Below are 13,377 nucleotides of genomic sequence, written 5' to 3'. Positions count from 1 at the left end.
TTTCAAAGATAATTTGATGGCTGTGCAGTATTACAGCAGGCTCCTGCAACCTATTGTCCACCTCTACAATCAACATTTTGGCACTACGCTCATCTTGCAAGACAATATTGCAAGATCACAGTGCACCCATCTCATGAGTACCTTCTTGTAGGAGACAGGGATCAGCCGATTGAAATGGCCTGTGGTACCTGCTGACATGACTCCAACTGAGCATCATTAGGACTGGTTGAAACTTGAAGGAGTCATTGCTGGAACACTCCTCATACACTCCTTAACTTGGGAGTGCCGCCATGGAAGACAGCAACATTTTTTTTTTTTTTTGAGTCTTGATTACAGCATGCCAAGGATGATACCAGCAGATTTTGCTTCCAGTGACATGCAAAGATGTGCACTTTCAAACAGACTGTCTCAGTTTTAATTTTTGGTTTCTCTTTATTTCACAGTAAAGTTATATTTTTTCTCATGAGGCTTATTCTTCCATTCCCTGCTCTCTTTGATCTAAGCCTGCATATGTTTGTAGATCTGCAAGTAGCTCCAAACTTTTTTAAGCAGTCTAGGTATGAACATGTAAGGGGACATGCCAAGATTGTCAAAGAATGAAATAATTTTTTGTCAGGGCAATACACCTGCCAATAAATGTTCTTTGGTAATAGGAACACTGGGAAACTTAAAGTACTTATATATTGTTGGAATATTCACACTATTCACCACATTTATGCCCTCTAGTGCATACCTAGTCCTGCATCTAAAGAAATTTGTGCCACAAAACTGGTGAAAAATTCCCACAGAAACAACATTAGGCAAAGAATCCTTCATTATCAAGCCAGGAACTTCTTACCTTGCTCTTTTAAGCCTCTGGGTAGAAAGTCATTTAATTACCTCAATCATAAACATATTTCTCAGACCTACAAAATAGCAATTACTGCATTTCACCCATCAATAATTAATATAATGTAAACAAAAAAATGATATATCCATCTGAGAAAAAGTTAATGTCTTTATTCTGTTGATTAACAAAGTTACAAAAACAACTTGTCACTAAGAAACTTCCTGGCAGATTAAAACTGTGTTCCGGACTGAGACTCGAACTTGGGACCTTTGCTTTCGCGGTAAAGTGTTCTACCATCTGAGCTACCCAAGCATGACTCACGCCCTGTCCTCACAGCTTTACTTCTGCCAGTATCTCGTCTTCTACCTTCCAAACTTCACAGAAGCTCTCCTGCGTACCTTACAGAACTAGCACTCCTGGAAGATAGGATATTGTGGAGACATGTCTCAGTCCGGTACACAGTTTTAATCTGCCAGGAAGTTTCATATCAGCACACACTACACTGCAGAGTGAAAGTCTCATTCTGGAAACATCCCCCAGGCTGTGGCTCAGCCATGTCTCCACAATATCCTTTCTTCTAGTAGTGCTAGTTGTGTAAGGTTCACAGGAGAGCTACTGTGAAGTTTGGAAGGTAGGAGATGAGACACTGGCAGAAGTAAAGTTGTGAGGACGGGGCGTGAGTCTTGCTTGGGTAGCTCAGATGGTAGAGCACTTGCCCGCGAAAGACAAAGGTCCCAAGTTCGAGTCTCGGTCTGGTACACAGTTTTAATCTGCCAGGAAGTTTCATATCAGTGCACACTATGCTGCAGAGTGAAAATCTCATTCTGAAAACTTGTCACTATTTCATTGGCCTATGTCTTTTGTAACTCTTTTTCAAGGTCGAAATAGATTCTCCCATATCTTCAGTACCCTGAAAGAGTGAAACAGTAAAGAGGGAGACCCTGTATATTTTGAGTATGAAGCAGAGAAGAGAGATGTTGGGAATCATCATTTGTGTAGGAATTAATTTTATTGGATTCTGATATGTCCGCCGATGTGGACCCAAGGAAAACCACCCAGGCAGTAAATATTGCAAACTGTATTACACACAACTAAATGATCTTCTCTGAGGGGAGTTAAAGTCGAACATATTAACTTAAAACGAGTTGTTTTTAAAATATTTAATGAACAAGATAAATAACAGAAGGCTGAAGGTGAATAAATGACTCTAGCCTAAATTGAAGTCACACAATAATTGAACACAAATCACTTCTGAAGAATGGAGAAAACAAAAATAATAGCTGCAGGCTGAAACTGTCACAGTAAATTGGATGGTGGAACTTTTGCATCACTAAGTGCACGATTATCAGAGTGCATTAGCCATGCACAAATTAAAGTCTTGAGGAGATGAACAAATGTTAATGTCCTGAAGGAGTGCACAAAAGTTGAAGTCCGGTGTAGTGCTAATTAATGATTAGAGAACTGTTACGGTGCAGGTGGCCATGTCTCTGTGATGTAGAGGCCAAGGTGGCAGCTTCTGGATGGCAAGGTTCATGCGGATGGCGACAGCATCATGGTAGTGGCTCCAGAGTGACATTCTGATTGTGGGAATGCTTTTTCAATTGGTACCTGGCCCAGGAAACTGGCTGTTAGTGAACTCACACATTTTGGCCCAAGCGTTGGTCTAAGTACTGCCTGTACACTAGGATGCAGCTGGTATTATTTTCAGTCACACAGCCTGTGGAAGAGAAAAGGTTCACAGGGCCAGTGACCTCTGGCAGCACTTGGATAACTGTGTGGTGACAGGATGGAGCATGGCCCTCTCATGTCTGTCATCTGCAAAGAGTTCCATTGCCTGTACAGGCTCTCTGTGTTAATGACTGCTAGATGAGTAGGTTCAAGGCCTCAACACAGCAGTTTCCTTTCATATAATTATAGCAACAAGGTATCTTGAGAACTGTTTTAGTTGTTATTTTATATAATATAGTGTATTAAGTTAGGAGAAGACTGAGTTTGAAAGCTAAATTTTTATTTATTTATGACATGTATTCACTATACAGGATGTAACAGATAAATTGCACTAATCAGCTGGCAGCCTTTGAGGCTGCTGCTTAAATAAAATTAAAAATGTAAAAAAGAAACATGTCCACTGAAACTATGAAGAATATTGAAAGAAATAAACAAATAAGTTATCAAAGTTTACTTTCCAACAACTGTAGCTACCACTACAAATCTGCATAACCCAGAAAAACAGTAGGTATCTCACAAAAATATGTACTTGTATGTATTCTGTATCATGTTACTTAGTATGCTGGAAAAGAAAACATGACTTTAAATGTGTCTTATGTGATCCAACATATATATTACTCCACAAGTCAACCATTTTTCTCAACATATACTAAACCCACAGGGAAGAATGAGGTACTGTTGTTAGAAAGGTTTCTTAACTGGCTTTTGACACTGCATACCCATGTCGTATTAAAACTTATTAATTGTGGACAAGTTTTTTAACTGGTTTCTGACACTGCATACCAATTTTGTATTAGAATTTATTAATTGTGGAATATTTTAACATAAAAGAGACATTTAATTATCATAGGCAAAAGGGCATCATGGATGCCCAGCTTCATACCCATATTTTATGAAGCTACTTTATTAATTATGAATAAGGGATTCCCATTTCATATAGTCTTATTACAAATACCATTTTATTTATTTTAAAGTAATTATTACGTGGATAATTTATATACGGCATTGTCATACATGATAACAGTGACCACTGTTGTAATCCATTATCTCTGCTCATCGTACAAATTGGCTTTTCTAAACGAATATACTTTCCAAAATGACTAACATATTTGTCATTGTCACCTTGAACTATGATTTACCTATTGCCACTATGGCCTAACATGCTTACTGTAACTGAATTTTGTCCAAAATTATTATATACAAGGGATGTTTCATAGATTCATATTTATTATTTCACATTGCTCAATTCTTTTCTAAAAGTGTTTTCTGGTCATTCCCACAACAAACCTTTCCCAATGACTACATTTATTTATAACCTTAAAAGTGTGAAAGTTTCCCAAGCGTCCTCTGCTTACAAGTAATGCTCAGCTGACTGACACCAGGAAAACTGTTGTAATACAATGGATAAACTTAACATTGAGGTGTAGAGCGCCATAAAAATCGATATTTGTTCTGTGCGTAAGTGTGCTATCTTTGAGGAGAGGGCTTTGGAGAGCATGTTGGACGCTTACGGCAGTTAGCCTCCGGACTTGTATCTGTGTAGACGCTAAGTGTGAATAAATCTGTATATGAGAGAATTCTAGTTGTTTACCTACAACTATACCATATTCCCTCACTGGTGACCCCGTTTTTGTGTAATACATGTCCGAGTTACCGCCTGAAGGTTATTTACGCGGCTACCATGTCGGGTTTCTCCGCGATCGTGAGGGCCTTTGTTCAGCTCCAGACAATGGCCTTTCAGCATTCACCGCCGCCCGGATTCCTGCAACATCTCTCCAGCACTCCTGCCGTCGTAGTGGACATGCCTCAAGAATCTTCAGAATCCTTCAGCCAGAACACGCAGTGGAATTCATCGAGTGCCGCCAGTTTCTTCCAACTGCCAATGGTCTTGGACTCTGGCTTTGTTAGCCTGGACCTTCCCACGTGTTCTCCATAGAGTGTTGGTCGGAATATTTCTACTCCTGTGTCGAACACACAATTCAGTACAGTTTGTGGCGTCGAGCGAGGTTTTGCTACTTTGGAAAATCCAGTAGTAAATTCAAACTCGAATCAGTTCCCGCCACGTGTGTATCCTTCCGCGCCGGCTAGTCAACAGGTGTTCAATACTCGCCAAACAGCAAATATCACGCCGAGTGTGCATCCTAGTGGACGTGTGTGGGATCCTTGTGTTGCTTCTAATCAGGTCAACAATTCTATGCTGGATAGTAATTACTCCAACATCTACAACCAGCCCCACCACTCTTGGTCGAGTGAATACTGTGTGCATAACGGACATTCACCAGCGTACTTAAGCACTTGTGGCTTCTACCACGTCAATGAGAATGCACATTTTGACTACGATCCTCACACCATTCGAGCGTCCGTGGCTTCTCAGCCGCCCCCCCGCCGTCAAGTGAATTTCGCGATTCCCATAGTACGGGACACCAATAATCCGGACTCGCAATCTTCTGCATGCTCTACTTCCGCCCAAAGTAATAGGCGCACCTCCTCAGTGACTGCAGTGCCGAATCTGCGAAATTACCAGACTTCAAACCCGCTCACCCGGAGTTCTGGTTTAACCTGGTTGAGCAAAAATTCAATGTCTGTGCTTTGGACAACGACGCACGCTTCGCCTGCCTCATGAACCATCTTCACGACCGCGTCGATTTAATTTATGATCTGGTCAAAGCACCCCGCCCCTAGCAGGGAAGTATGCTGTGGCGAAACAAACGATACTCGAGCGCGTCTCTAAAACAAAGAGAGAAAATGTGCGACAGCTCATCTACGAAGAGCGTCTCGGCAACAGGTCTCCGTCCCAGCAGTGGCGGTGCATCCGTCTTCTCGTCAATGAGCAAGTTATGCCTGATGACACGCTCGCAGAAATCTGGACTGAAAAGCTGCCTTTGCCTGTCCAGCCTGCAATCTCTGCGTATGAAGATAGGCCGGTAAATGAACGTTTACGTGCCGCTGACAGAGCATACTCCGCCAGGCAACGTGAGCTCCGTGCACTGCATTCTGGACGTGACCGCACTAAGACGCTTTCTGACGCCACGCCCTTGTCTGGTGCTGCTGATAACAAGTTTTTTAAACTAGCCGCCCTGCCTGCACCTTCAACTCCTCGCAAAGACAGTGCATCGGCCTCTGTGGAAGACTCTGGGGCACATACTCCGTCACCTAGCAACTACCCACAAGGGCACAGGCCCGCCCAACCTTACTGTTTGTTCCACGCGAGATTCGGGGAGCAAGCTCGCAAATGCCAGTTACCATGTTCTTACCCAAACTCTAACCGCAGGTAGGCTACGGTGCCACCTCCTGCGATGTAAACAACGGGCACCATCCCACGTTGCACTTCGTTTCGGACAATAACAGTAAGTGTGGTCGAGTCTATATTCGCGATTTACGATCAGGTGTATGTTTTCTGGTAGACACTGGCGCAGACGTCTCTTTGCTGCCGGTTCACCTAGCAACCAATAAAGTGCAACCACACAAAACAGTACTTCGTGCAGTGAACTTGTCTACCCTACAATGTTTGGGTTCCACTTTGTATACAGTGAAACTTTCGCCCGAGTGCAAGCTGGAGTGGACGTTTCTAGTGTCAACAATTGAAGAACCTATTCTCGGAATTGATTTCCTCAAGCACTATCAGTTATCACTAGATTTTGTGCAAAATACTGTGTTTTACCCCTCCCTTAACAAACATATTCCTTTCGCTTCGCCGAGTGACAGTTCGGCTAACACCAAACACATGTGCTGTGCTAAGAAGTGTGTAAACCTATCCTTGGAGCTGCAATCTTGGACAAACAAGTGGCTAGTGGAGTGCGCCAAGTCTTCTAAGTTGCGGATGGAACGTATGGAAATGCTGCTGCATCTCTGCGACATACACCACGAGTTGGCCTCCACACGACAACGTCTCGCAGCACTACAAGCATACGACTCGTCGGCTACAGACAAGGTCAATCCGTGCCAATCTGGTGTTCCTGTGCCCGCGCACGTTAACGACAATGTTGTGAACTCTGTAAACTGTGTCAGCACCCCCTTTTGTAATGATAGGGTATGCCCGAGTGCTCATGCTCCTTGTGTTCCGAATGGAAAATTAACTTGCCAAGCTTGTGGCAATGAACTACGGCCATCTGCTGTCCGGCCATGCCCACTCGTGCCTACAGCGCTCGTAGCGGCATGGCCCGCTACCAAGAACCAGTGTACCAACCTCGCCCATGTTAACACGTGTGCGGCCTTTACGCAGCCTACGAGCGGGTGGCACACCTGTACTTCCGTGCCCTCAGCGCCACAGCTTGGCCCGTCTGCCACTGCCTGCTCCGCTTTACGGACATCTGACTATCGTGCCGCGCCACGTATTGCAGTAGTCACTAACGGCACAGTTCATCGCTTACGTTTAACCAATGGGCCGCCCATATCGCAACGTCCACGCCGCCTCAAGCCGGAATTTATGAAAATTGCAAAAGAACAATTGGATGATCTGTTACAAAAGGGAATAATTGAACGTTCTTCCGGTTGCTGGGCTAGTCCTATCCTGTTTGACCAAAAGAAAGACGGTACTTGGCGTATGGTCGGAGACTATAGGCGTTTAAATGCCCGCACCATCATTGATAAATATCTGGTCCCACACATCGCAGACTTCAATCATGCGCTCGCAGGTGCAAAGTACTTCTCTGTTTTGGACTGTAAGCACGCATTTCATCAGATTGCTATGGCTCCAGAGGACATTGAAAAGACTGCCATAACCACTCCCTTCAGGCTGTTCCAATACAAATTTATGCCGTTTGGGTTGAAAAATGCACCCCAAACGTGGCAGCATTTCATCAATCAAACCTTATCCCATCTAGACTTTTGTTTGGTATATATGGACGACATATAGGTTTTTGCTTCTACTTTAGAACAGAGTGAGGAGCGTGTTCAAGTCATGACAGATATTTTAGCAGCCGCTGGTATTGAACTGAACAATAAAAAGACTCAATTGCACCAGTCATCCGTCACATTCCTAAGTTATGTTGTGTCATCGGACGGTCTGACACCACCACAGGACAAGATCAAGCCTGTTCTCGAGATGCTACGCCCTCAGACCTACAGGGAATTACGCAGGTTCATCAGAACAGTTAATTATTACCAGAAACATTTTCCAGCCGCTTCTGCGGTGCAGGCTCCTCTCATAGATGCTCTCGCTGGCCCACAAACTTCTGGCACCCGCCAGGTACCATGGACACCAGACATGGGCAAGGCATTTAATGAACTCAAACAGCTGTTGGCCTCCACTGTCACTATTGCTAACCCACGGGCGGACGCCACAATGTTTATCACTACTGACGCTAGTGACAATGCTATCGGCGCAGTACTGAGTTAGACATACAACGATGTTACGATCCCCCTGAAGTTTTTCTCAAAAAAGCTAAACAACGCGCAGAAGAAATACTCAGCATTCGACAGAGAACTACTTGCAGTTTACGAGGCCATAAGACACTTCAGAACTGATGTTGAGGGACGAGATTTCTATGTGCTCACTGATCACAAGCCGTTGGTTCCTGCCATAAAAAATCCTGCGGCTGATCCGCCCCCACGACCCTTTCGTCACATCGATTACATCTTGCAATTTACAAATGACATTCGCTACATCCGAGGAGCGGACAATGTGGTCGCTGATTTTCTCTCATGTGTTGGTGCTGTCACAACCTTAATTGACTTAACAGACCTACCTCGGTTGCAATCGGCAGACCCCGATACCATGCAGTTAATTTCAGACCACAGCTCCTCTCTCCAACCGGTACGCTCTACTTTCCCTGGCATATCTGACTTAGTGTGGTGTGATGAATCGACTGGTACGTTGCGGCCATTCATTCCTAAGCCCCTTCAACGCCAGGTCTTTGACAAACTACACACATTAGCACAGCCCGGTGTCAAAGCCCCCACCTGTCTGGTAGCTGAACAGTTTGTCTGGAGAAACATGCGCCGTGACTGTCAGTCTTGGGCAAGGGCATGCATGGTGTGTCAACAGAACAAAGTTTCCAGGCACACTTCTCCACCCCTTGGCTGTTTTGCCCAACCTCCAGGCCGGTTTCACAATGTTCATGTCGACCTCGTAGGCCCTGTGCCCCCCTCCGAGGGTTTCCATTACTTGTTTACAGCTATTGACAGGATGACTCGGTGGGCTGAGGCTGTGCCTATTCCGAACATTACCTCTGAGACAGTAAGTCGAGCATTCTTAGATTCGTGGATCTCTAGATTTGGCTCACCTGTTTACCTCGCCACTGACCAGGGGCGACAATTCGAGTCTTCAGTTTTCTCTGACTTATGTGAAATGTGTGGTATTGTCGAAATTCATACTTTTGCATACCACCCCCAAAGCAATGGGCTTGCCAAGCGATGGCATCACACCCTGAAGTCTGCCCTGCGTTGCCATGACTCACTATGGACAGAGGCACTGCCCTTCGTGCTTCTTGGCCTTCGTGCGACTTTCAAGGAAGACCTCAAGGGGTCCATAGCCGAGTTTGTATATGGCCAACCTCTGGTTTTGCCTGGAGAATTAGTCACTCCGACCCCACTTCCACGGCCCTCTGAACTCCCTTCACTTCTCGAGCGGGTGCGCTTGCACTGCAGCAAAATTCAGCCGCCACCACTGGCTGCTCTTACACCTCCGCATGTGTACGTACCGCGCACACTAGACTCTTGTGAGTACGTGTTTCTCAGAGACGACTCAGTCAAAGCCCCGCTTCAGTCGCCCTACATAGGTCCTTACAAGGTCGTCAAACGCTCTGAGAATAACATGGATCTCCTCATAAAAGACTCTGTAACCATGGTCTCACTCAACCGAGTGAAACCAGCTTTCATTGAGCCTCAGGTGAACCTCCCTGATTCTGCCCCTATTTCTCCCACTCCTGCTTCGAGCGGCCATCCATCTTCCCACACCATGCATTTGGGTATTTAATTTCCACAGCGTGTCTCTGTGCCGAGCACTGCTCCTTGTCCGCGTTCATCTAATTCGAGTGGCCAATCTTTTCGGGGCTTCACTCCTCACAGCCCTCGCAGTCGAACTGCCAACCACTCGGATTCTACCATTGTGTTACCATCTTTGTGTGACAGCTCTTTGTCACGCCGTTCAACCCACGCTGGCTCCTCGTTGCCTTCGGTCATGCTCCCTCGTCTGTCAGCTAATCGCCCGAGGCTGTCTCCTGCACAGTCTAGTGCACCTGCCACCCCCCTCTTAGCAGATGCTTCCCCCTGCCATGGCTTTCCCACACCTCCCTGCCTCCCTACCATTGCTCGTACAGGTGCCATCCAAGAATTCACAACACATGTGCACCCTGATGACATACATAAATTATCTGTGGTCGTAGATGGCGATACTGTGTGTGTGGTACTCGCGTGTGACAATATTGAGGGAAGAAGTGCAGAGTCTCATGTGGTACGCCGCTTTAAATTGAGCAGAAGTGCTGCGTGTGGCAATTTGCGTGCCTTTGTTAGGCCTTCTGGCAAGGTGATTCTCCGCCTGCCGGCTGATGAAGTGCTACACCTTCACTCCAGGATGGAACGTCGTCTTCAGCTGCTGGCGTCGCTTGCTGACATCACCACCGACATACCGGGCTTCACCCCCCCCCGGTCTCCTACCAGTCGACCGCTTCCGCCTGACGCAGAAGAACTGTGCGTTACCTTCCTACCTTCTAGCCCCCCCCCCCCCCAGGGACGTACTCCATACTGCGCGGGGCGGGCTATGTGGCGTAGAGCGCCATAAAAACCGATATTTGTTCTGTGCGTAAGTGTGCTATCTTTGAGGAGAGGGCTTTGGAGAGCATGTCGGACGCTAACGGCAGTTAGCCTCCGGACTTGTATCTGTGTAGACGCTAAGTGTGAATAAATCTGTATATGAGAGAATTCTAGTTGTTTACCTACAACTATACCATATTCCCTCAACATCATATGATACAAGCATGCTGTTTCAATAGACAAGAAGACAGTTGCATATTAAAAGTATATTTTTGATCACTGTCAACAAATCACAGGAACAAACACTTTATAGAGTATGATTGTGTTTACCAAATCCCGTCTTTACACATGGACAGTTGTATGTAGCCTTTTCAAAGGTAACTAAATCAACTAACATTTTTGTATTCCTTAAAGAAAATGAAAAACAAAAAGTACATGAGGATTACATTCTCACATCAGATATCATTTACACCGAAGCGTTGTAATGCTCTATAAAGAATTTTGTTCAGAATTATGATCATGGAAATGTTTATACAAGGACTTATCATAAATTAAGAATTATCATTTCCAGTTGTTCAGTTATTATTAAAGATGTTTTATCACCATTCCTACAACTATCCTTTTTCATTGGCATCTCTCATTCCAAATACTGTCATTATTTAGAGATATAAGAGCTCAAAAGTTTCATATGGATCCCCTTGTCTGAAGATTACTGCTTAATGACTTCTGCCATAATAAAGACTTGTGAAGCCTTCATGGAGAGTCAATGGAGGTGGCTAAGAAAGTCATCTAGATTGGTCTGATATAGTGTCAACTTTTCTGCTGCTGCTTCAGACCAATGAGCTTTTGGAATGGGTGTGAGTAGTCGTGAACACAGTGGACAGTGACCTCTGTTATGCTGCCCAATTCTTCTCAGGGAGATGGTCTGCCACATTGTTCTTCATCATTCACCACGTCTGACCACAATGGAAGTGTCTGTGCCACTCAACCACTGCATCATAGGATGTGGCATTGTTTCCATACATGTCCATCAACTCAGCATAGATTTTAGAGCATTTTTCCACTTCAAATGCAGAAAATGAACAGTCGTATTATACTCCACTTTGTCAGTTGGCTGGCACTGTGTTTTTGTGCCCATAGCATCATTTTGAGGTACTGTGGCAGTGGGATTTCAATTTTTAGCAAGACTGCAGATGAGTACCTACAGACACACAAAAAATTAATCACAAAACTTTTTTAAAAAAATGATAATTAGACCTTTATGACTACACCTCATAGTTTTCATTACTCCCAATGTTTATTGTGGGTGTTATCTTCCCAAGATACATTCCTTATGTTCTGGCTATAGAAGAAATCAATATTTTTCTTTTTTAAAGTTCAGGTTCTTCATTGCCTTTGTGTGTTGCAGTTTTATATTTGCTGTGTACATTTAACATAATGCATTTATGGTTTTTCTAACAAAATATCTTGTTGTACTTTTCAGATATAATATTATGTGTTTTGCTGGCTCAAATAACTAACTGTCAGAGACAATGGGAAACCCTTATCAGACACTGGAGACCACGAGATGCTATGGTAGATGTAACTAATGGATTTGGAATAGCAATTATTCAGGTCAGTATTAAGCAGACTAAGCCTCTATAGCCAAAATTAGGATAATGTTGTAATTTAATCCATAAGTAAAATACACACACAAAAAATAATTCTTAAGATTCAACTTCTGCTTGGGTTCTTGGTCCCTCAGTGAGCTATAACCAAGTGCATATTTGGCAATAAAAATTGTTAAATGTCCAGTATACTTTGGGCAATGTAGTCTTAATTGGTAGTCTTTCAATGTGGATTAGCTATCTTCATTCGGTCAGAGTACACTGTGTGCCTACATGAAGAACAGCCCAGGCCCTATCAAAGTTCCATCTATTACAAATGGAGTCCACCAGAATAATTCCGCAGCCAGTTCACTGACACTCATCATCCACAGTCCACTGCTTGCACCAACACTGGCTTAGGCCAGCCCTGCGCTGGCTTGTATGCTAGAGTCTGGCATGATCTTTTCATAGAGCACACCTGAGGATCAGCACATCTGATTAGGGTCAATAGTGATGTTTCCCTAACTACTCATTGTCCATGGTAACATCAGATGGTGCCATTACACCCACCACTCCTCACCCTCCAAGCAGTAACCACCAGAGGAGATGACATCCTGCTGTTGTGTGTTCCAGAGTGGATATTGCTGCAGAACACAGAGATAGGACAGCTGCAGCCCTCAGTTAAGGTGGCCCTGTAAGCTGCTACAAAGCTACTGAGAGCATTAGATATTGTGTTTGACATAACTGCCTTGTGGGACTGATTTTAAAGGAGCAGTTAAAGTATTCCGCATCTTTCCAAGGATGCAATAGTAGTGATCTGAGACATACATAATGAAAAAGGGGAATGAGAAGAACAATCATGAGCCACAAAATGGGATAGCAAAATGTAAATGGCTACACCTGCATGATTCTGCTGCACTGCCAAGGAAAAGAAACGCTTGGGAGGTGCAGTTCGATGTGACTGACAGGCAGAATGTTGGTAGATCAGGTCCATGATGGTGGAATTAATATGTGGCCAGAATACATGTTATCCCATCGAACTTTTCATCCAGGTCATGCTCCAGTGGGTAGTGTGGAGGAGGCGCAACACTTGTGGCAGAGGAGGTGGAATCAGGACGAGGCAGTGGTCCTTGTCTGAAACCCACTATTGAACTTTTTGGTTAAGGTGTAGTTGATGCCACTAAGGGTGATAGGGATGAAATTTGGCAAGTATGTCTGGCCACTCATGTTGCACAAACTGAGTGAGATGATGTAACATAGGCTTCTTGTGGATGGTGACTGTGACATCTTGTGATGTTACGGGAAAGGATGAAACTGGCAAATCCAAATTTGAGTTGAGTTGGAAACACACCATTTCATTTAAGTCAAAGGCTAGGTCAGTTCCCATTAGGAATCAGAGCAGCACATCAAGTTGGTGTGTAATGCCACTGGTCAGTAGTGGATAGAACAATGAAAATTAGACAAGTATAGTGCTCAGAATTACAAGCAATGTGCAGTCCAGTTTGGTAAGAGGTGTTTGGGATCAAAGGTGGTGAGCAATGA

At 44.4% G+C, this 13,377-nt stretch overlaps 1 protein-coding gene across 2 annotated transcripts in view; it reads left to right on the top strand.

Annotated features, from left to right (window-relative positions):
* Positions 1-13,377, top strand: part of LOC124777713 (mucin-2-like) — a 107,634-nt gene that overhangs the window by 36,878 nt on the left and 57,379 nt on the right. Inside the window, exon 2 of one of the 2 annotated variants that reach the window (XM_047253210.1) lies at positions 11,733-11,863. In XM_047253210.1, coding sequence (XP_047109166.1) covers positions 11,733-11,863 — 131 coding nt within the window. Of the gene's footprint in view, positions 1-11,730; positions 11,864-13,377 lie in introns of those variants that run through there. The other variant, XM_047253211.1, reaches the window with a different exon arrangement.

The sequence above is a fragment of the Schistocerca piceifrons genome, chromosome 2, assembly GCF_021461385.2.
Source record: "Schistocerca piceifrons isolate TAMUIC-IGC-003096 chromosome 2, iqSchPice1.1, whole genome shotgun sequence".
Lineage (NCBI taxonomy): Eukaryota > Metazoa > Arthropoda > Insecta > Orthoptera > Acrididae > Schistocerca > Schistocerca piceifrons.
Note: the sequence above shows the minus strand (reverse complement) of the source record. Positions and strands in the feature narration are given on the sequence as shown.